General features: G+C 39.5%; 1 protein-coding gene across 21 annotated transcripts in view; it reads right to left on the minus strand.

The window, feature by feature from the left end:
- Positions 1-21926, minus strand: part of DTNA (dystrobrevin alpha) — a 255612-nt gene that overhangs the window by 34305 nt on the left and 199381 nt on the right. For 10 of the 21 annotated variants that reach the window (XM_029921412.1, XM_029921411.1, XM_029921409.1 and 7 more), the window contains 4 exons: positions 19239-19316; positions 18595-18687; positions 6258-6345; positions 3651-3748 (listed from right to left, as the gene is read on the minus strand). In XM_029921412.1, coding sequence (XP_029777272.1) covers positions 3651-3748; positions 6258-6345; positions 18595-18687; positions 19239-19316 — 357 coding nt within the window. Of the gene's footprint in view, positions 1-3650; positions 3749-6248; positions 6346-18594; positions 18688-19238; positions 19317-21926 lie in introns of all 21 variants that reach the window. The other 11 variants (XM_029921418.1, XM_029921415.1, XM_029921417.1 and 8 more) reach the window with 4 other exon arrangements.

The raw sequence follows: 21926 nt of genomic DNA on the forward strand, positions 1-21926 counted from the left end.
GGTTACAAGTCAAGTATTCTTGGGGGAGGGGTCAGTTTTCCATCTAGCAAAACGCACAAGAGACAGACAATAAGAACAAAGCACTAAGGAATTAGGTGAACTTGGCAAGCAAGGGCGATGGCTTTCCATCTGAAAGGCTGATTTACAACTGCTGCTTCATAAACACACCAGAATTAAGAAGGTCATTATCAGTTACTACCACTCTCATGGGTATAGGAGAAAGTTGAACCATAATTCAGGGATTTTCCACTTTTTTCTGTCCCCCTTCGGTGCTCCCTGGTGGCAAACTTTAAATTTTCTATGGAAACTCAATACATCAAAGGGCTAAAAGGGCGTCTGCTCTGGTGAAAGAAAAGGGGGTGCCCTGTGCTGCAAGCCCTTCTCCCCCTTCTTCAGACACCCCTACAGAGCCCCCAGGTCCCACAGGGCTCAGTCTGAAAATCAGTAAAGCTGAGACTTTGAAGTTCTCCTCCAGGACTAACTCCTGATAGTCTATGACTCCCACTCGTTCTCCTTGTCAGTTCCAAAGACAGAACCACGATACAGCATTTAGCTTAAGGAAGGAAAAGAGAGAAGCAGCTCTGATTAGAAAAATAATGGTAAGATTTGTAAAGAGTAGTCCTGAGTTCTTAGTCTCTCCCCAGGAACTATGCTCTCTTCTTTAATTTTCTTTTATTGAATCCTCTTAAAAATTATATATAGGTCCTGTTAGTATCTGTTTCATGAATAAGGAAATCAAAGCACTGGCCAGTTAAAAGACTTGCCCAAGTTCAATAACAAGTAGGTGGCAGAGGTGATTTGAACCCAGGCTGGTTAGCTCCAAAGACTCCCTCTGTCTTTGGTGTTTGCTCTGACAGGTCTAGCCTACGCAGGCTGTGACTTATGCCACATAATGTAAAGAATACTGCTGCTCCTAATACCAATCCCAATTAGTTCTTCCAGCTGTCCTATGAGGAGACATTATCTTCTAACAATCATGGCTGAAAAGTCCATAAATCACTTAGGGAAGTCATGGAGTGAAGTGAAGAACTCTATACTCCCTTGAAGTTCAGAGATCTGATTAGCCGGTTCATGGTCACATTGGAGACCATGAGATCCCTAGGGCGAATTCCTACAGTGCATGAATGTGACCTGGATAAACTTCTGGGATGTGGGTCTGGGGTCCTGGGAGGGCATGAGGCCACTGGTTTAGAGAACTGAATTCGGGATGGACTAGATGCTCTTCAGGCCTGGTATGGGGAACTCTGTGGGCCATGAAAGGACTAAAAGACATCCGAACTTCTCTTTTTGCCTTCTCTTCTCATTCCTTTTTTTTTCTCTCTCTCTGGTCCTACACACATGTATTCAGAGAGGGCAACATCCAGAAACATCTTGGAAACAAGTAAGAGTGACAGAATAGCACAGCGGGGGCCATTGGGACATTCATGGTGCTTCTAGCTGATTCTGGAATCCTGCACGGTCGCCAATATCCCTGGGGTATTTCCAATCAGGAGGTCCTGATTTCTCCTCAGGCTGAGTGGAAGCAGAGGATTGGAAGGGAAAATAAAGTGCTTTGGAGAGGTAGGAGAGCAGGCAGACCCTGCAGCCAAGATAAGAGATTTGTGGGCTTGGGAGTTTTCACTGTAGTCTTTTTTTCTTTCTAAGAACATGAAAATGTGCCAACCAAGTCTGTGCCTTCCTTTTCGTTTCTGTCTATAGAACTGTAAGAAACACTTTGACCATTTATCCCCAAATTCTCAGGTCAAACTCTATAGGCATGAATCAAGGATCATGACCTCCTCCGGTATCGAGTTTGACCTCAGAAGTGACATCAGTGTTTGAGAATGGGATTCAGTGGGGGCGCCTGGGTGGCTCTGTCAGTTAAGCATCTGATTCGGCTCAGGTCATAATCTCATGGCTGATGAATTCAAGCCCCATGTCAGGCTCTGTGCTGATGGCTCAGAGCCTGAGCCTGCTTCGGATTCTGTGACTCCCTCGCTCTCTCTCTGCCCCTCCCCCTCTCATGCTCTGTTTCTCACTCTCTCTCAAAAAGAAATAAACATTAAAAAAAAAAAGAATGGGATTCAGTGTTAAGAGTTTGGTGCTCTTCTAAGAGATATAGAATGCACACATTGCTTCCATGTTGGCCCTACTCAGCATTGAGTTTGAGATCTAACTCTGCTATTAATTATTTTTCTCCCTCAATATATATTTACTGAGCTTCTACAACATCCTAGCCATGGGCCTGGAACCCAGCGGCCCTTTGGGGGCCTCTGTTCTCAAAGAACTTCCATTTCAGTCAGGGAAGACAGACAATATGCAAGGAAACAGACACATAGAGACAATGATTGCAGATAATGATGTCTCACACGCATACCAGGAGCTGTAATAGAGAGTGGTTCCTGGTGTAGGAGGTAGTGGGAAAGATTAGATAGGAGGACTTGTGAGGTAAGACCTGAATGATGAGAAGGGCCCGCCCATGCAGAGACCGTAATGAAGCTCTCCAAGCTGAGAGAACAATGAGTACATAGGCTATAAAGAAAGAAATAAGCAGGAGCACATTGAGCAGGATTTGCAGAGACTGGGAAGGTAGGCAGGTTAGACCTTACAGACCATGGTAAGAAGGGTGGGTTTTAGTCCAAGTGTGATAGAAACCCATCAGAGGGTTTTGAACAGAAAACATGATAGGACTTGTGTTTTATACAGTGACAGATTGGGTTGGTGGTAATGGTGGAAACGGAGTGGACAGTTTGGGAAATGTTATGGGGGTTGGCTGTGAATGAGTCTGTGTAGAATAAAGAAAGGCCTGGTGAGGGTCTTGGCGTGGAGGTGTTTGGCTCGAACAACTGGGGGACAGCGGTGTCAGACCAAATGCCTTATTTATTTATTTATTTATTTATTTATTTATTTAAGTTTATTTACTTAGAGAGAGAGAGAAAGAAAGAGAAAGAGCACAAGCAGGGTAGGGGCAGAGAGAGAGAGGGAGAGAGAGGATCTGAAGCAGGCTTGATGCTGCCAGTGCAGAGTCCAACAGGGGCCTTGAACTCACAAATTGTGAGATCATGACCTGAGCTGAAACCAAGAGTTGGACCCTAACCTACTGAGCCACCAGGCGTCCCCCAAATGCCCTTTTTAGAAAAACCTTCTATTTGTCTCTGGGTGGCCCTCAGGAGGGCCCTTCTGAATGAGACAGTCCTTAACAAAAACAAGCCTGTTGGGGTGCCTGGGTGTGGCTCAATAGGTTAAGTGTCCTATCTTGATTTTGGCTCAGGTCATGATCTCACAGTTGGTGAGATCAAGTCCCGAGTTGGGGCTGCTGGGTATTCTCTCTCCCGTCTCTCACCCCACCCTCCTCTCCCACTCTCTCTCTTTTTCTCACCATAAAGAAACTTTCAACAAAAACAAGCGTGTCAGTAAAAGCGAAATGATACTGGCCGGAGAGAAAACATTAATTGCACTGGCATCTCAGAACTGTATGTATGTTTCCTCGTGAAGCTTCTGAAGATCTAAAATCTAAAGATGAGCTTCTCAGGAGCCAACGTCACTGACTAAAGATGGTATCTCTTAAATATGCATACAGCTGAAAAACCTGGATATTTTAAAGCATAACTATAAGTTTCCGGGGAACACACACCCTGGTCAAAAAAGCCAGCATGTCTAAAAAGCCTTACCTGTTCTTGTTTTCTAGCTCTGCAATCAGCTGCCTCTGTTGCTTATTCGCATCGATGGTGAAGGAGATGTCGGGAGCGCTTCTCTGCTGCGCCGGCTGCTGTAAAACATGTGGACACTGTTTAACATTGGGAATGGAAACCCGCATGTGTTTGAGGAGACAGGAATCATGAGATATGCAGACAGGAAAGAGAAAAAACCTGTTTCTATCAAAACAAGGAAAGCAAATACATGAAATTGCCATTCATCTCCTAAGGACCAGCTTCTCTGTGAATCTGGGGGACTTCTCTGTGAGGAGAAGCAGAGGAGAATTCTCTGGCAGGCAAGTACACAAAATGTAGAAGACACGGTCTTGTAGCTTTTTGACTTGAAGTGTCTGGGAGCGATTTCATTCTTGCTGTGCTGCCCCCACTGTGACAGTTCTCAGTGTAGGTGGGTGTAAAAAATACTTCCCTGCTGAGATGCCCTAGCTCTAGAATTACTGTTCAATCACTGTGATGCACAAGGAAAATTTTCATCGTTTTAAAATCATAATTAATAAGATTTTCTTTTCTTCTCTCAGTCAACACACTTTAGCATTTCTTTTTAGCATTTAGCATAAAGAAATGTATGTAATTTTACATTAATGGATATATACATCCTTCCTCCACATTCACGGCATACCACTCATCACTGCTGGCCATGCTTTAACAAACAGTGTATATGAAGTCATAGCTTTCTCCATTCATATATATATGTGTGTGTGTGTGTGTGTGTGTATATATGCATATACACAGAGATTAATCTTAACAAATTATATATATGCAAATTGCCTCCTGACTAAATACACATACATATATACATATATAAAAATATGGCATATGATTATATGTATATACATATATACATATGTATATTTATATATATATTTTTTGTTGTAAAATCAAAGTACTAAAAAAAATAAAATAAAATCAAAGTACTATTTTATTAAATGAGTTATTCTACACAATATAAACATCAATATAATTACAATTATAAGAAGATTTAAAATTTTTTAAAAAATTTATTTTTTGAGAGACAGAGAGAGACATAGCATGAGCAGAGGAGGGGCAGAAAGAGAGGGAGTCACAGAATCCAAAGCGGACTTCAAACTCTGAGGTGTCAGCACAAAGTCTGATACAGGGCTCGAACTCATGAACTATGAGATCATGACCTGGCTGAAGTTTAACCAACTGAACCACCCAGATGCCCCAAGAAGATTTTTTATAATCTTTATAAAGGTTGATTTTCATACTTCCAAATAGAAGTCAATTTTACATATGGATGTACATTTATACATGAATATACATGTAGCATGTAATCACATACTATATTTATGTATGTATATATGTGTGTGCATTTAACGAAGGTTTAATTTGTCATTGTTTCATAAAAACAGAGTCAGATTATGTATAGTTCCCTGAGCTTTGCTTCCTTTGCTCTACAGTACGTTTTAGAAGTTCCTCAACGGGTTTTTAAACAAATTTTTAAAAATCACAATTAATCTTTCCACTAAAGAATGCCAAGCCTTGAAAATAATTTTTTAAAACATTTATTCATTTTTGAGAGACAGAAAGTGACAGAGCACAAGCAGGGGAGGGACAGAGACAGAGGGAGTTAGAGAATCTAAAGCTGGCTCCAGGCTCTGAGCTGTTAGCACAGAGCCTGACTCTGGGTTTGAATCCATGAATGGTGAGATCATGACCCGAGCTGAAGTCGGATGCTCAACTGACTGAGCCACCCAAGTGCCCCAAGAATGTCAAGCTTTTAAAAATGATATTGGGGTGCCTGGGTGGCTCAGTTGGTAAAGCATCCGACCTTGGCTCAGGTCATGATCTCACTGTTCGTGGGTTCGAGCCCCGCGTTGGGCTTTGTGCTGACAGCTCAGAGCCTGGAGCCTGCTTCATATTCTATATCTCCCTCTCTCTCTGCCCCTCCCCTGCTCACGCTGTCTCTCTCTGTCTCTCAAAAATAAATAAAAACATTAAAAAAAATTTAAAAAATGGCATCAATTGCTAAGCCCCCAGAGACGGGAAAAAACTCAGCCTGCTTTTTAATGTCCAGACACCTGACTATAGAAAGATTAAGCTTGGTAAACATCTGGCTTTCATAAAGCTTTTCTATGATTTTTTAATTGGCATTTCTTTTAACAAAGAAGTGATTTGTGTTGCCAACAAAGAATTTGAGGTCCTATGTCTTATATCCTAAATGGCTTCCTGTAGCTAAGTCTGGTGTATGGCAGCTTTGACCTGTGATCCAGGGTTTTCCTCTGATTTCACTACATAATTTTCTCTTTCTTGTATGTATTACATACTGATAAAAGCAGAAACTCATCTGAGCCAGTTGTGAATCTGAGTCTCCCTCTTACTATGAACTGATCAGGAATGATCAGAGAAATCAGGTGTTGGCTGGTTGGGCAGTGCTGTAACAGAATGCCTAACACTATGATCTTTAGTGGACCGTGAAAAACAGAAGTAGAAGGCTCATGCTTAGGGCCTGCAGGCCGTGCGGTAACAGCTCCCCGGCTTTGCTGCCCTCGCACCGACTGTCAGGATAAGAGCGAGCACGACACTCTCACTCACACGACTCACCGACGAGGTGGACTCGGCCGCCAGTCTCGCCGCGTACCTGGCGATCAGCCTGTGTTCTTCGTCAAGTCGGTTTGAACTCTCAAGCATACTATTGAGAACAGAGCAAGAAGGAGGCTGTTAGACAGTGAGAAAGAGTGATATATTTACATGACCACCAGGGGGCTTTGCTATTTCAACTTTTTGGTGTAAAAATTTGAAAGCCATACAAAACCGTATTAGGTTAGTGATCTCAGACTTGGATTCATGACACCATCTAATACATGGCCAGGAAGTTTCACTAATAATCTTGTCTTCAGTGAATCCAATGTCTTGCTCGGAAACCTCCAAAGAAGAGTGACTTTTCTCCTCAACATTTCTGATAAAAGAATATTTTCTCTTGGGGCTCCTGGGCGGCTCAGTCTGTTAAACATCTGACTCTTGGTTTCAGCTCAGGTCATGATCTCATATTTCGTGAGTTTGAGCCCCATGTTGGGCTCTGTGCTGACAGTGAGAAGCCTGCTTGGGATTCTCTGTCTCTCCTTCTCTCCCTGCTCCCCCTTGGGTACTCTCTCTCTCTCTCTCTTTCTCTCTCTCAATCTCTCAAATAAATAAATAAATAAATAAACTTAAAAAAAAGAATACTTTCTCTTTAATTTTACTGCCATTAACATTTTTATTTCCTTATTCCATAAGTAATACATGTCCACAATGGATATGTCAGAAAATATGGAGGCACGATTAAAAAAAACCAGTTCAGTCAGCCTGCGGTGATCCCCACCTCCTGATAGTAACTCTTGTGTATGATCCTCTTCCTTAAGTATGGGCTGGACTTACGGGCTTGCTTCTAGTGAATAGAATAGTAATGGAATGTCACTTTCAAGATTAGGTTATAAAAAGGCCATGGCTTCCATCCTGAGTATTTCTTTCTCTTGAGCTCATTTGGATTGCTTGCTCTGTGGGAAGCTAACTGCCACGTCCTAAAGCAGCCTATGGAAAGGCCCATGTGATAAGGAACCAAAGCTAGCCAATAGTAACCTTGTGAATGGAATCCCACAGATAGATCCTTCAGATAAGATAACATCCCCAGCCACCAGCTTGACTGTAGCCACGTGACAGTCCTTGAGTCATGGGCACCATGCTGGATTTCTGACCCACTACTGTGGGATAGTAAATATTTGTTCTGTTAAGCTGCAAAGTTTTTGGACAACTAGTTATGAGGCAATAGATAACTAGTACAAATTGTTATCTATAATGTTACCAGCCAGGTAACTTGCCATTTTATATTTACTTCTAGAGCAGTGGAATTATAGCAGTGGCTTCTAATGACATTAAAGAAAATTGTTTATTGTCTCCTATAATTCTAGAAATTGTTCATATTAGAATAAGGATGATTGAGTTCCTAAAAATCTAAAGCAAATAGAAGCATTATCAACTCTCCCATATTTTGGAAGGCCCTTCACTTAAGACTAAGTTTTGCATGCCATTAAAAAAAAATTCTATGAAACATACCAGTAACACCAATCCTGTTAACAGGCTAGCTGGTTACAGTATGATTTGTCAGTTATCAAGGTGAGTGCTGGGTCAGAATCAAGATTAGAAACTAGTTTCTCTTATCCTTAAATATATTCTGCTCTATTTATATTTAAAGAAAAAAATCAATACTCATGAGTATACACTGAAAGTAACACAATTCTATGCCAATGGTAAGGCTGTAAGAATCATCCATTGTAAAGACCTGAATCCACAAAAAGGAACATGCATTTACATTATTTACATGCATATTCACACATAAAGTAAATATGCAACCTAGTTTTTTAACTTTTGTTCAAAATTGAGAAGATGAGTGGAAATCATTATGTGCTTCCAGAATATTAGCTGTGTCACTTCCAAATAGCTCTTTGCTGGCTGGCTGAATCCATTATTATTAACACTGTCTCTTATCATTCAGAAAACATTCCTGTCTCCATCTCTCTGTATCAGTCTATACTCCTAACACATGTAAACTCCTGTTGTTATCGTGAATACTTCCAGCTTAGATTTAGCCCTTTTCTCTGGGCTACAATAACTGCCTAGAATATTCCTGAATATCTACATTTACTAAGTCACTTCTTCACCCTCAGAAAAAGTCTTTTCCTTTTCTCCATATGAGCTAATGCATGTAAAACACATCAAACTAATACAATGCCTAGAACACATTATTTTACCTCTTTAGTAACCTGTTCCGATTCATTAATGACTCATGTCTCCTTCAAAATATTATCTCCCACCCAACAACCATGTAGAGTAGGGCTTTTCAAATATTGGAGATCTTGTAAAAAAAAAATGTAGTTTCTCATTCTGTAGTTGAGAGTGATATGGTAGGTTGTGTGGGGCAGAACCCGAGAATCTGCATTCCTAAGGAAGTTTCCAAGATACATCGATACTGTTGGTCTAGGGACAACACTTTCAGTAGCAAGGATCTGGAAGATCTTGAAGATAAAATGGAAATCTAAACACATGAAATAAATCGCAAATGTAAACCATATAAAAGAAATAATTTTAAGAGCATTTGCTGATATCCATACAGCATCTCTGATATTTTATTAACATTCCTGAACACAGAAAATTCTAGGTTTCTAGCTCACATATGTGTGGTACCAAGCCCCATAGATTGAGATTTCAATCAGCATACGGAAGACTTAGAGTAAGAAAATAATTGTAACAGCAGAAGGCATTAGTTCTGAGGAACTGATGCTTTAAAGCAGATGGTTGACTCCGTAACACGATGTCTGCCCTGTGTAGTGGTTAAAAATAATAACTGAGTTTCTCGTTATCACTTTAATAAAAAAAGTCACAGTGTGTTCCCTGTAAACATAAAACTACCCCACAAAGAAACAACTTAATTTGATTTTAACATGTTTAACATTTCTGGCTGGTATTAAAAAATCATATGCCTAATTCAGCACAGTTTGTGTAGACAACAGGGCCCATTGCTCTAAGCCCAGAGCAATGATCTGTTTGCCTGAAAGTGACTTTGTCGAAAACATTTGCGTGTGTTTTGACAAATAAATAATAAAAACACATTGATAAAAAACCTCATGATAGATATGTCTTTTATCATGAGTGACCAGCAAGTATAAATAATATACAAGTTACATTAAAAAGGCCTCTTGGAGATGTAAGACGTGAAGTTATGGGATCCTGTCTAGTAAGCTATAACTCACACTTCCACGCCTTTCCTCCCCTGGCCCTCAGTGAAGGAGGGGCGGAGTGATATATTGCCCCTTTGTGCACACAAACGATTTATGAGTCCACATGCACCATTTCAGCATGCTCAAATTATACAAGGGTGAATAGGCATTCCTCTGATAAATCCCATTATTTCAAGACTTCAATTACAAATAGTTGAAAATGAATGGCCAATAATCCCCAAATCATTAAAGAAATACCGATTCCAACACTTTCTCCATCTCTGGCTATTCATTTCAAGACTTTATAATCAGTAATCTTGCTACAAGACTATGATGAATTAAAAAGTGGCTGCTGTGTAGACTGTATTTCAGAGCAGAAAAATCTATTATTTTGAAAGCTCTCCACTTTCTTCCTTAAATGTATGGCCATTGTGTGTTGCTAGTCATTTCAAAATGGCATTCTAGGAAGCTCAAGTGGCCTCAGCTGAGGTAGGGCTTACTAAACTGTGATTTAGCAAAGCTTTCTGGGAACCCAGGGTTTGCTCACATTTCTCTGGTTTCTCTACAAGCCTGTACTGAATTCCCAGGTGGGACAGTCAACCAAATAATAATGTGGTCTAAAGGGCGGCAGAAATACTTCTACGTTTTCTCTTACTATTTTTCCATTTGCCTGAATTGGTGAAAGGAATTTTATCACTAGAGATTAATTTTTATGGCCATCGGGCCTCAGGTACCACTCTTCTATTAAAATACAAATAGCTAAGAGAAGGATTATTGCTTGAGAAGGCATTACTAGTCGCACTGAAGTGGAGGATTACTTTACCAGGTTATTACCTTATCAGGTGAGTTCGCAGTTGGTTGAGAGCAAAATGCTATGGGAACAGAGCCTGATCAGGCCTTCAGGAGTCCAGGGAACAGAATAGAGTTGGGGTGGAAAGGAGCTAAGTGATTCTGGGGCTCAAGAAGTGATTTTAGGGGCCTGAAGAATGCAGTGGGAAATGAACTAACTCTCAAAGCTTCAACTGTTGGCTCTTTAATGACTGGTTTAAAAGGAAAAGATAGGAAATCATGAAATGGCCATCTTCCTGGATAATAATGATAAAACTTACCATGATAATGGCGTCTGTATAGGGATGCCTTCCAAGTCCTTTATTGAGACCCTGACTCTACCAGCCCCCTATGATAGAACACCAAGGTCATGCATTCTACCCTCTTCAAACTCTCCAGTTCCTCAATTTCCTTCCATTCCCGTGGTCACACATGTGATCCAGGCCACTGTCATTTTATCCAGAATTGGCATGAAGCCCTCTCAACAGATTCCTCCCATTTTAGACTCATTCTTCCCTCCAATTCATTTTACATCCTGTGGACAGTGATCTTTTTACAAATGATCTTTTTAAAAAATAACATTCCTTTATGGGTTTTCATTTTTCAAACTCGTACATAAGACTCACAAGGTCCTGTACAATCTAGCTTTATCCTTTACTCCTGGTACTCTAGCAGCCTTACCTGGCCAAGTTTCTCAAGAAGTTCCACATTTTCTCTGCTCTGAACAATCTCTCTGTCTCCTCCACCCACTTCCATTTGGCTGATTCCTCATCATCTTGCTGTTGGCTTCAGCTGCCATTTCCTACCCTCACTTCCAACCTCTAAATTCAGGATTTTGCTCCTCATATATCCCATGGCACTCTGCACCTCACTGCCTTTATTGTACCTGTTACCTTCTGCATTTTAATTGTTTTTTCATTTGTCTTTATCCTTTACTAAACTGTAACTTTTTTGAAGAAAGAATGGTTCAATCTTTTCACCATTGGATCTTGAATGTTTAGCACAGCACTTGGAACACAGCAGGAAGTGCCTAAGCGCTAGCTGGACAAAAGAACAAACACAAGTTAGCTCTCTTTGGCTTGTAGCGTCATGGATTTTGGCCCACGTTTTCTATATCCTTCTTGGCTCTGCATGCATTTTCAACACTGGGAAAATCAGAAGCGTACAGATAAAACACAGTACTTTAACACTAGCCATGTCATCTAAAATTGAACTGTGAATTATTCACATTTGGCAGCATTAAAATCAAGATACACTCAGTTGCCACATGCAGATCTTTTATCTGGTCTTTATAGGTGTTCAGGCTCATAGAAATGTCATTATGCTCTTTCATATTTATCAACATCAGATCTTCCCCACTCACAGTCATGGCAAATTCTCTGGTTCAAATTTTGTTGTTGTTTTAAAGATTAGGTAAGCCAATGGTGTCTGAAAAAGGTAAGCTCCCACTCAGAAGAAATGCTTACAGGAAGGAATGATATATAAGAGTGGGCTCAAGGTGGGATTGGATCATTTCTGAATTCAAACCTTAGCCCTCTTCGTTACTAGCTGTGGGACTCTGGGAAAATCACTTAACCTTTCTGTGCTTCAGTTCTCTCATCTATAATACAGGGATATGGTGATAACATCCCTCCTGGTGTGCTGGAAGGATTATTATGTAGTGTTTAGAGCAGTGCCAGGGCACATGGTGAGGCTCTATGGGAGTATTCTTTTTACTTTTACCTCTAAAAAGCAGGTAACACTGTCTTGGTATAATCATTTTTGCATGATCATCTCCTTATCTATAATCTAGCTTTTTGCTCCAGAACATTTGGCTGGTTACTGGTCAGTATTCTAGGGTATACCAAAAAGAAGTAAGACCATCTAGTTGAATCAATGAAGGATTTTATGGAAGCACTGGGTGAACTTTACATCTCTGATTTCCTAAACAAAGAGAGGAGTCAGCTTAACAGTGACAGCCTTCTCTTCTTTCTCCAAGTGACAACACTCCCATTTATTGGTAATCAAATGTCCTTTTTATACAATTTATCAAGCAGCATATGAGACCAATCCTATACTAAGTTCTTTATTTTAGCACATTTGGAGAAAACATATTCTGAAGGTCATCCACTTAACAATATTGATGAATACCCATGAGTTACCATTTTTTCCTACCATATTATAATGGACAGGTTTTAGAATATGAGATTTTAAAATCTACTTACTTCAAAATTAAGTGAGGCATGACTATTGAGTCATTCCCATGTGCCTAGTACTACACTAGCTAATTTGCATCAATGACCTCACCAGATTGGTAGTGTCTCTCTTGTTTTCCATGGAAACTAAACATGTATTAGAATCTATAACAGAGAAATGAACTCATCTTTTTTTTTATAAAGTTTTTTTCTTAAATGTTTAGTTATTTGAGAGAGAGAGAGAGGGAAAGAGAGAGAGAGAGAGACCGAGTTTGAGTAAGGTAGGGGCAGAACGAGAGGGAGACACAGAATCTGAAGCATGCTCTAGGTTCTGAACTGTCAGCACAGAGCCCAACACAGGGCTTGAACTCACAAGCTGTGAGATCATGACTTGAACTGAAGTCAGACACTCAACCAACTGAGCTACACAGGGGCCCTGAGAAATGAGCTCATCTTAAAATCAATTTCTCATCTGAGTATTTTGAGAAAACTGTGGGTACAACATAGTCAATGCAGATATGCACACTGGTGGTGTGACATTCTTCAAATTGATATTTCTAGAATTTGAAGGAAATACCTTTCTCAGAAGTCTTGTTTTCTATCTGAAACTCCTAAACATTTTATGGAAGAAAAAAAAGTAGTGTTAATAAGGAAATGAGGAGCGCCTGACTGGCTTACTCGGTTGAGCATCCAACTTCGGCTCAGGTTGTGATCTCATGGTTCATGGGTTCGAACCCCACATAGGGCTCTCTGCTGACAGTTCAGAACCTGGAGCCTGCTTCAGATTCTGTGTCTCCCTCTGTCTGCTTCTCCCCTATACATGCTCTCCCTTGCTCTCAAAAATAAGTAAACAACAAAAATATTTTTAAAAATAAGGAAATGAAAACTCATATAAAAGAGATACTTTCAGTGAGTGCAGATAATAATTTCTTTTTTCTTTCAATAGATTGCAATACATTTACATTTTTCAAAATAAACCTTTACTGAAAAGGGTCAAATTTTAGCCTACATATTAAAAATATTAAAGGCATACACTTCGGTGGATTTAGTGTTAAAGAGTGTCATGGATTGAATTGTGTCTTCCCCAAAATTCCTGTGTTGAATCCCTAACCCCCAGTGCCTCAGAATGTGACTGTATTTGGAGATGGGTCTTTTAAAGAGATTAAGGTAAAATGAGGTCATAAGAGGGTGGGGGAGGGGGTGCTAAGCAACATGACCAGTGTCCTTATAAGAAGAGGAAGAGAGCCAGGGATGTTTCTGCATAGAGAAAAGGCCATGTGAGAACACGGCAAGATGGCAGCCATCTGCAGGCCAAGGAGAGGGACCTCAGGAGAAACCCCCACTGTCAGCACGTTGGTCTTGGACCTCTAGTTTCCAGAACTGTGACAAAATAAATTTCTTTTGTCCAAGATACACAGTCTGTGGTATTTTGTTATAGTAGCTCTAGTAAACTAGTATAAAGTGGAAGAAATCAGAGAACATTAAAGTGACAAATGGATTCTTTCCCAATATCACTTTCAGGTTTTTCTCTTTTTGCCCCCCATCAGTCATTTTCCCCAAGTCACTGAATTGCTGATATGTGTCAGCAGTGTCACCACTGCTCCATAGATAAAGCTGAATGTTTTGCTTTTTTACCTACTCTATACTCTTACACAAAATGTTCAACTAAAGGGCTAATTTATAATAGGTGATTTATTTTAAATAGTAAAAGTTTATTAGTAAAAAAGATCTTCTGAGAACTCCCAACAATTTTGTTTAGGGTGAGAGGGAATTTTATACTGATAGCACTGTCAATATCCCGTGACATCAACAGATATCTATTGTGCTCCTACTGTGCGCCAGGCACTGTGTTAGGTGCCAGAGATATGGCAATGAACAAGTCAGAGAAGCTCCCTACTTCACGGAGAAAATAGCTGGTAAACTAATCAACCAACCAACTGCTCAACCAATGATTGCAGATATGGTAAGAATGAGATAAATGGTATACCATGATAGAGGCGAGTATGGGAGACCTACTTGAGTAGATGCCTTCAATCTGAGTTTGAAGCCAGAGAAGCAGTCTTTACATACATGTAAAGGAAGCCAGAGCATGTGTGTATGGCAGGAGAGGGCAAGGGTAAAATGGGAAGAATGTTCTTGGCATAGGGAAGAACTAGTATCATGGTCCTGAGGCCGTTTTAGGAACTGTTTGTAGGACTGATCAAAGTGGATGCTGCTAAGTATGGTGATTGAGCTGGGAGAAGCCTGTGAGACTGAGGCTGGGGTAGGGGTAGGCAAGGGCTAGGTCATGCATAGGCTTGTAGGTCATGGTTGGGGCTGGGGTGCAAACCCAGTGCAGTAGGAATCTATTAAAAGGTTTTAAGCAGGCAAGCCAATAATAATTTAGACCTCATATATGAAACCTAGAAATGGTATCAGATATATAATTTATTGATATTAATATAAATAATATAAAAATTATTTATATAATTTTTCTCAAGAGAAAAACATAAGCAGAACAAATTTCAACCTATTTATGTGCAATCAGGGGTCTAATTAAGTGACAGTAATTGAACATGACATCAAAGTATAGACTGTAGCCTTTAACTGCACTCCCTCCCTTACAGAGGGGCTCTTTTCAGAGCTGAGAGCACTGTTCCAGAAGGTTATGAATAAGGTATCAAGCATACAATTATGGGTAGAGTTGGAAGTTCTGGGCTGGTTTCCCATCTTCTTAGTCTGCCCATCAGTTGGTCCCAATAAACCACTATTAAGCCCAGCACTTGATAAGCTTTAGGAAAGAGCAGAAAAAGCCCTCATTGTGTAACATTTTGATATCCCTTCTCCCTCACTGGAGAAGGTGGTTCAAAACCATTAAAGCTTTTTAAGACTTCATTGAATTAGGAAGACAGCAGGAATTCTCCCTTGAGCCACAGTTAATGTATTTGGCTTATCTGACATCAGAACCAGCAAAGACACAAGTGTTTCTCTAATTTAGCAGCAGACTATTTACAAATGAGTCAGTTTCCCATTGTATTAAGTACTTTATATGGAGAAAAGTTCCCCCACAGAGTTAAGCGGGAGCATGTATGGATAGTTATAAAACAAATACTTTAATCAAGAACAGCTATTAGGATCCTGTTTGTAGACCATCTCATGAAGGATGTGCAGATAGGGAGCCTGAGGAATGGGGTGGAAAATAGATGGACTCAGTGTCACAAGCCCTTGCTACCATGTGACCTTAAATAAGTCTCTGAATGTGTCAGAGATAGCATTTACTTATCAGTGAAATGGAAATAATAATATCCAAACCTATAGAGCTTCAATGAGCAAATAATGTGTAAGAAAGGGTTCTGTAATTTTTGAAGCACTTCATTCATGTAAAATGTATTATTCATATCCTGGCTGCCATGATGAGCTACAAGAGACTGAAGAGAAAATTCTTGCTTTTTTGAAGATTGTAATTACAATGGGAAACCACAATACAAAAACGGTAACACAACCACCATTCCTATTACTAGTATGTGCTCAAAATATGTCAAAATGAAACAAAAGTAATGTAGTAGGGTTTGCAATTTTGGGAAATAGATATGTGGTAGATGCAGTGGGGAGCAGTGTCCAGAAAACCTTTCTGGAGTGCACATGTTTATGTAGGCTTTATAAGAGCCAATGTTGCATAGTGGTTAGGTGTTTGGGATGAGGTAGATACTGGTTAAAATCCCAGATCCACTGTCTTGAAGCTATGTGACTGTAGGAGAGTCATGTAAGCTCTTTAAATTGATACCTTTACTTATCAAAAAATGTGGATGAATATATTTATTCTACAGGCTTACACTAAGGAGTAGGAGAAATTATGTAAATAAAGTGTTTACACAGTGCTTAGCAGGAGGTATGTGCTTTAAAAAATGGTAGCTCTTGTGATTATTACCCTTACATATCTCACCAGAGTTGAATGGCAGTGAAGTATTATAGTTATTATGATGACAGAGAAGGTGAGACATCACTCCATCACTTACATAATCACTAAAAGGATGGGGAATGGTGAGGATCTAAATCAACATAAAGGAAAAATAAGAAAAATGGGAAATTCAAAAGAGAGTTGGAAATTTTTAAGAACAGAAAAAAAGCATTGAGAAATATGGAGAGCAATAGCTATTAACAAGGAGTCTGCTTCATGGATGAGTCTTAAATTATGCTTTGTTTTCCAAATAAATATGGCCTCCAGCTTTCATCAAACAGATGTCAGGTGTCTCTGCTGAGACAGTTTTACTGCCTTAAGTGGCCATCAATTCAATGTGATCAGTCACTTGAGTAGGGAAAAGGGCTGGTGGTGACAAACTGTGAGATTTCCTCGTTGGAGATTCCTTTGTCACAAATTTAATTAAGAAAAGGTCAAAGAAGAGTGTGGAAGTAGCTGGAGTGTGCTCAGAATTATAGGGGAGAGGACACAATATGAGACCACAGCTTGCCTTCAGACACGATTGAATCAATATTGACTGTATTCTTCTTTGAAGATTGTCAATACATTTTTTTGGTAATTCCATCTTTAGTTATATTGTTTCAGCTACCATATAACATTGGGGAACTAAATTCATTGGGAATAAGATTAAAGCAATCACTCTTCTCACTCATAGTTTTGAGAGGCTGAGATGTAACAAAGAAGAGGAACTGTTTGACCTACAAGCTCGGCAACTTTGAACAAAAGGTGGGGTTAACTAAGAGTACTTTTTAATTTTACCTTCGTTAAAATGAAACGAGTGTGCTGCTTATATATTTTTAAAATACAGGTTAAGATAAATATGTAACTATTAATAGATGTTCATCAACGTTATCTCCTAAAACATCTCATGTACTAATTTTATAAGAATAGTTCTAGGAGTCGGGAGTGGGAAGGAGAGTTCTAGAAACAAAAAAGTGGTTAACAATACCAAGTGGTGGAGGCGATGAGAACTGAGTAACAGTCATCACATGTTTCAGGGATGCTTTTGGTGAAATAGTTGAGGAAGGGAGGCCAGCTATTTTAAAGGCAACTTAACCCCTCGGTTCACTTAATAGTTGTAGCTGCAAAAAAAAAGTCCATTGGCCTTTTGTTCAGAGAAGTTAGAGTTATTAAGCAAAATTTACATATTTCTAAGAAACTGGTAAACACATTTGTAAAGCAGGAGTCTAAACTAGGTTGAAACATATGATAAATAGATAGTCTACTTATTTTCATTCAAACATATGATAGATGTGTAGTCTGTCCACTTTCATTTTTTTTAAGTTTGTTATTTATTTTTGAGAGACAGAGACAGACAGTGGGAGCAGTGGAGGGTCATAGAGAGAGGGAGACACAGAATCTGAAGCAGGCTCCAGGCTCTGAGCTAGCTGTCAGCACAGAGCTCCATACAGGGCTTGAACCCACAAACTGTGAGATCATGACCTGAGCCAAAGCTGGATGCTTAACCGACTGAGCCACCCAGGCGCCCCTGTCCACTTTCATTTTTGTTCAAATGTACACTTATTATCACAACCAAGTAATTTTAACCAATGGGAGAAATCTTCTAGATCACAATTAAAATAGAAAGAGAAAAACTTTATGAATGCCTTTATCTGAATACACAGGGCTATCTGAATTCATACATTTTAACTCATTTGGATGTAAGCTTTGCATATTCTGGGACTTGAAAGCAGTCTTTATCAGGTTGGCTATTCAGAAACATTTATAAGCCAGAGAAGAGTTGAAAGACAATTTCTCCCACTGTTACCATTAAGGAAGTGATTTCCATGGTAGGATCCCATCCCATCACTTTTCCATTTTTACTTCTATCTTAAATTAATGGTGCATTGTCTTCCAAATCAGTGGAGGTATCCACGTCCTTGGAATAAGAAAATTCTTGCATCACTATTGTGTAGGCATTTGATCTGGCACATGTAACACAGAACCAACTGGGTAGACCCAGAATTTGGCATCCACTGAAGGCTAATATTTAGCATGGCACCCAGTTACACAAGTTTCCCCTTTAGCTACGTTTAAACAAGGATATGAATTCCATGGTACATGAATGGGAAATGTCCAAACTAAGAGGAAGGACGTGTTGTTTGAATCAATTCAGAGGTGACTTAGTGCCACCTGTAGCATCCACTTGCCCCTTGCTGAGACTTCTTGTCAAGGGATCAGACTGTTACCCTCTCTAAGGACAGTCAAGCAGCCAAACCTGCACTAACCATGGTGGGTTGTTCCGGAGCCTGTTGACATACAACCCGATGAGAACATGTTCATCAGCTAGCCTGTCTGCCACATTCAGGCTGTACTGTATCCTGAAACAGGGCAGGAGGAAACAAAGGGTGTTGAGAGGAGAAGCAGACAGAACGAGGCAGAGCAGGGAGCGAGTTTGTGATAGAAAAGGCATTTGGAACACCAAGCAGGTAGAGGAAAAATAACTGATGTTCTATGAAAAATCCAAGCAAAATCCAAGCAATGAAATACACAATTCCATTTCACTAATTTTAAAAACAAAGATTTCCATGTAGGTAAAGTAACATTTAAGAAAACAGAATTGCATTCTTCAATCCAGTAAAGCCAAGAAATTCATCTGGATGGTAAACACATTGATTGGGTTGCAAGCAAAGAGTAAGTATCTTTTGGAAAATCAAATCTGAAGTTTAGTCATATTAAAAAAAGGAGATCTGAGAAAGTGAATTACACAGATGTGTCTACTCAAAAGAACTACTTGGGGCTATTAGTTGGGTTATAATAGAGCTGCTTTTGTTAAAGACAGTCTTTCAAACACAAAGTATTTTTGACACAAGAAATCTCCGTTTTTAGTTGAGTTAATTCAGTGTTCCAGGACACTCTGGCTTTAACTTACCCTTTGCCCTTCAGAAAAGCTGGAGCAGCCCTAGCCAGCAGTTTGTTCTGCTCTACTTCACTGTCCTTGGGAGGAGAGCTAGTTAATAAGATGGGAAAGCCAAGAAGAGCGTAAACACAGCAATGCATTCAAGAATAGAACTGGCTACAGACACTCCCAAGTCTAGATCCAAGCTCCATTTGGACAGCTCTCTTGGTATTTTGAAATGTTCAAGATGTTTGCAGATTTCCACAGAGTTGAACTAGGAGTAGAAACCTGGCCCAAGAACTATAATTGCAATTACACAAGCGTCCACGATCCCCGGTTGACCTCTGCTATTTGTTTAGCAAATAGATTGCATGTGCCTAGACATCATGAAAATCCATTCAACATTCATTAGAGACTATCATGTCAACAGTCAAATAGTTTACAAAGTCCTGCCAGCCTTTAGATCCCACTCAAAAAGTATACTTCTCCAGCTTTCTCTATTTTCTCCAACTTCCTGAGTTGAATAGACACTTGAAAATTGCCTACTTAGAAGATTCCTGTCATACTAGAAGTGCTACTACTCCAGGCACAAGTCACCTGACTCCTGTTGAGAAACTGCAAAGAAATCTTTCAGAGAAACAGAGAAATAAACCTTTGATCCTTATAAATATATATTCATCTTCCCTGTGTCTGTAACTGGCAAATAGAGTCTCATCACAACACAATTAAATTCTTAATATTTTAGGTTTGTTATGAGGCATACTCATTTTATTTAGTAATTTAAATGACCGTTTTAAAAGTTTAAAGTGTAGTTTTATTAAGGGACAAATAGAAATAGAAATAATAATAAAGTGTGGCCATGCCAAAGTGACCCAGGATCTATTGGTTATGTTTCACTGGGAAAAATGGTATTGACTGTTAGTATTATAATTGTACTTGTAATGTGCTTAAAGAGAACTTGCTCCTGTGTAGGTTAAGAATTTGCCCTGTAACATTGGTGGACCTAAAACTACCCACCCACCCCTTTCATGGTGAATTAAAAAGAAAATTAACTTTCTGACTTTGTTTGGTGGCCAAATGTTAGTTTCTGGGATTGGAATTATGAGGTTTTACCAAAAACTTGCCCATCTCTTCAACCAGTTCTGAATGTATGTACGTATTAAGATGGCTTGTAAAGTAGTTAAAATCTTAAAAACTTTAACTATGAGTTTAAAGGATTTATTACAAAGTATCCCTCTTTCAGACCATGAAGTACAAAAGAATACAAATGTGTAAGTAGATGTCACATTAGGAGTATGCATATTGTAATTAGAATTCTTGTGTTAGCATTGTATATAAGATTCCTTAAGTAGTGAGGTCTCTGGAAAACTTAAAAAAAATAACATTTGATTTATAAAGAAAATGTCTGGTAGAGAGTAGGCACTCATATTTGCTGAATGTATGACCTCAAGTAGCTTGTCAGGAATCCACCTATTACTTAAGAGTACAGCTGTACACAAATGAATTTGACCTTAAAAATGAAATGATTAATCTTCTAGGAGGACTTAGTTTCTTGATGAACATAATGATTTTTTCCCCAGCATACTGATCTTCCCCTTCTAAGGTGGAAACTGTCCATCAGGACGAAATAGCCACCTAAGGCCACCTTCATAGTTGGTATTTTCCTATCATTCCACCAAAAGAGCATTTCTAACCCTGTCTCCTGAAGCATATCCCTCTGTATTCATTACTTAGTAACTACAGTCTCTCTGCTGCCCAATTACTTTTTTTTTTTGAACTCAAGATAGATTTCCAGTCCCTGCAAAACCACTCAAAACATGATATGAAGTATCACTAATTCTTCTTTCCAAACTTAACTATTCTGCCCTGTTGTGCCTTTTGCTCCTTGAATCCCAGATATTGTGATGGTATTTCCTTAAAACAAAAGCCTAATTATTATGCAGGTTACAACCTCTGGTGCTGCATGCACAAGGAAGAAGAAAGGACTGGTAGAGAAAAACACAAAAAGATTAACCATAAGGATGTGTTGGCTGCCAATTACTCCAGTGAAGTCTCCTAGGAAGAAAGTGGCGTGTCAGTAAAACCCCAGGAGTACATCCTGACACCTGGTCATTGCCAGGCACTAGCATAGAAGGTCATTGCCAGGCACTAGCATAGAAGGAATCTGCTGATTCCAGGAAGGGAGCAGTGGCCCAGATTTTCCTTTGGTGGCCTTATTCTTTTCCTCCTATTCTTTGAGGCCCTCTCTCCTTCCCCTTCTCCATTTGCCTGTCTCCTCTCTTCTCTTTTCTTCCATTCTTCTTCCCAAATCATTTCTTCCTTCAAAGGGAGGAGGAGTAGACATTCTATCTGCACACATCTCTTTTCATTTTATTGTCATTTTCTTTGCACTTGCCCTTGGCAGTGTTGGTTTGAAGAAATCGTTTAAATCCTTTTATGTTTTTTCTGCCTCCCACATGATTTCTTGGGAAAACCAGTTCTTGGAAAATATGGAAATTACTCTCTCTGCATTTATGAGTTTGTAGAAATATACCATTTACTTCGTTTCACTGCAGTTCTTAGTATCTAGGGCCAAGAGAATTTCTGACTTTTGGTACTCACTGTCCACATAGTTTCTGTACTTCCTAGAACTGGTCTCAAATTCTCAAATTCTGAGAAGCCAAAAATGTGACCATGGATAGAGGAAGCCAAGTTCATGATGAAGACAAGGGGGAAAAAGCC

Source organism: Suricata suricatta, chromosome 14 (assembly GCF_006229205.1).
Source record: "Suricata suricatta isolate VVHF042 chromosome 14, meerkat_22Aug2017_6uvM2_HiC, whole genome shotgun sequence".
Taxonomy (NCBI): domain Eukaryota; kingdom Metazoa; phylum Chordata; class Mammalia; order Carnivora; family Herpestidae; genus Suricata; species Suricata suricatta.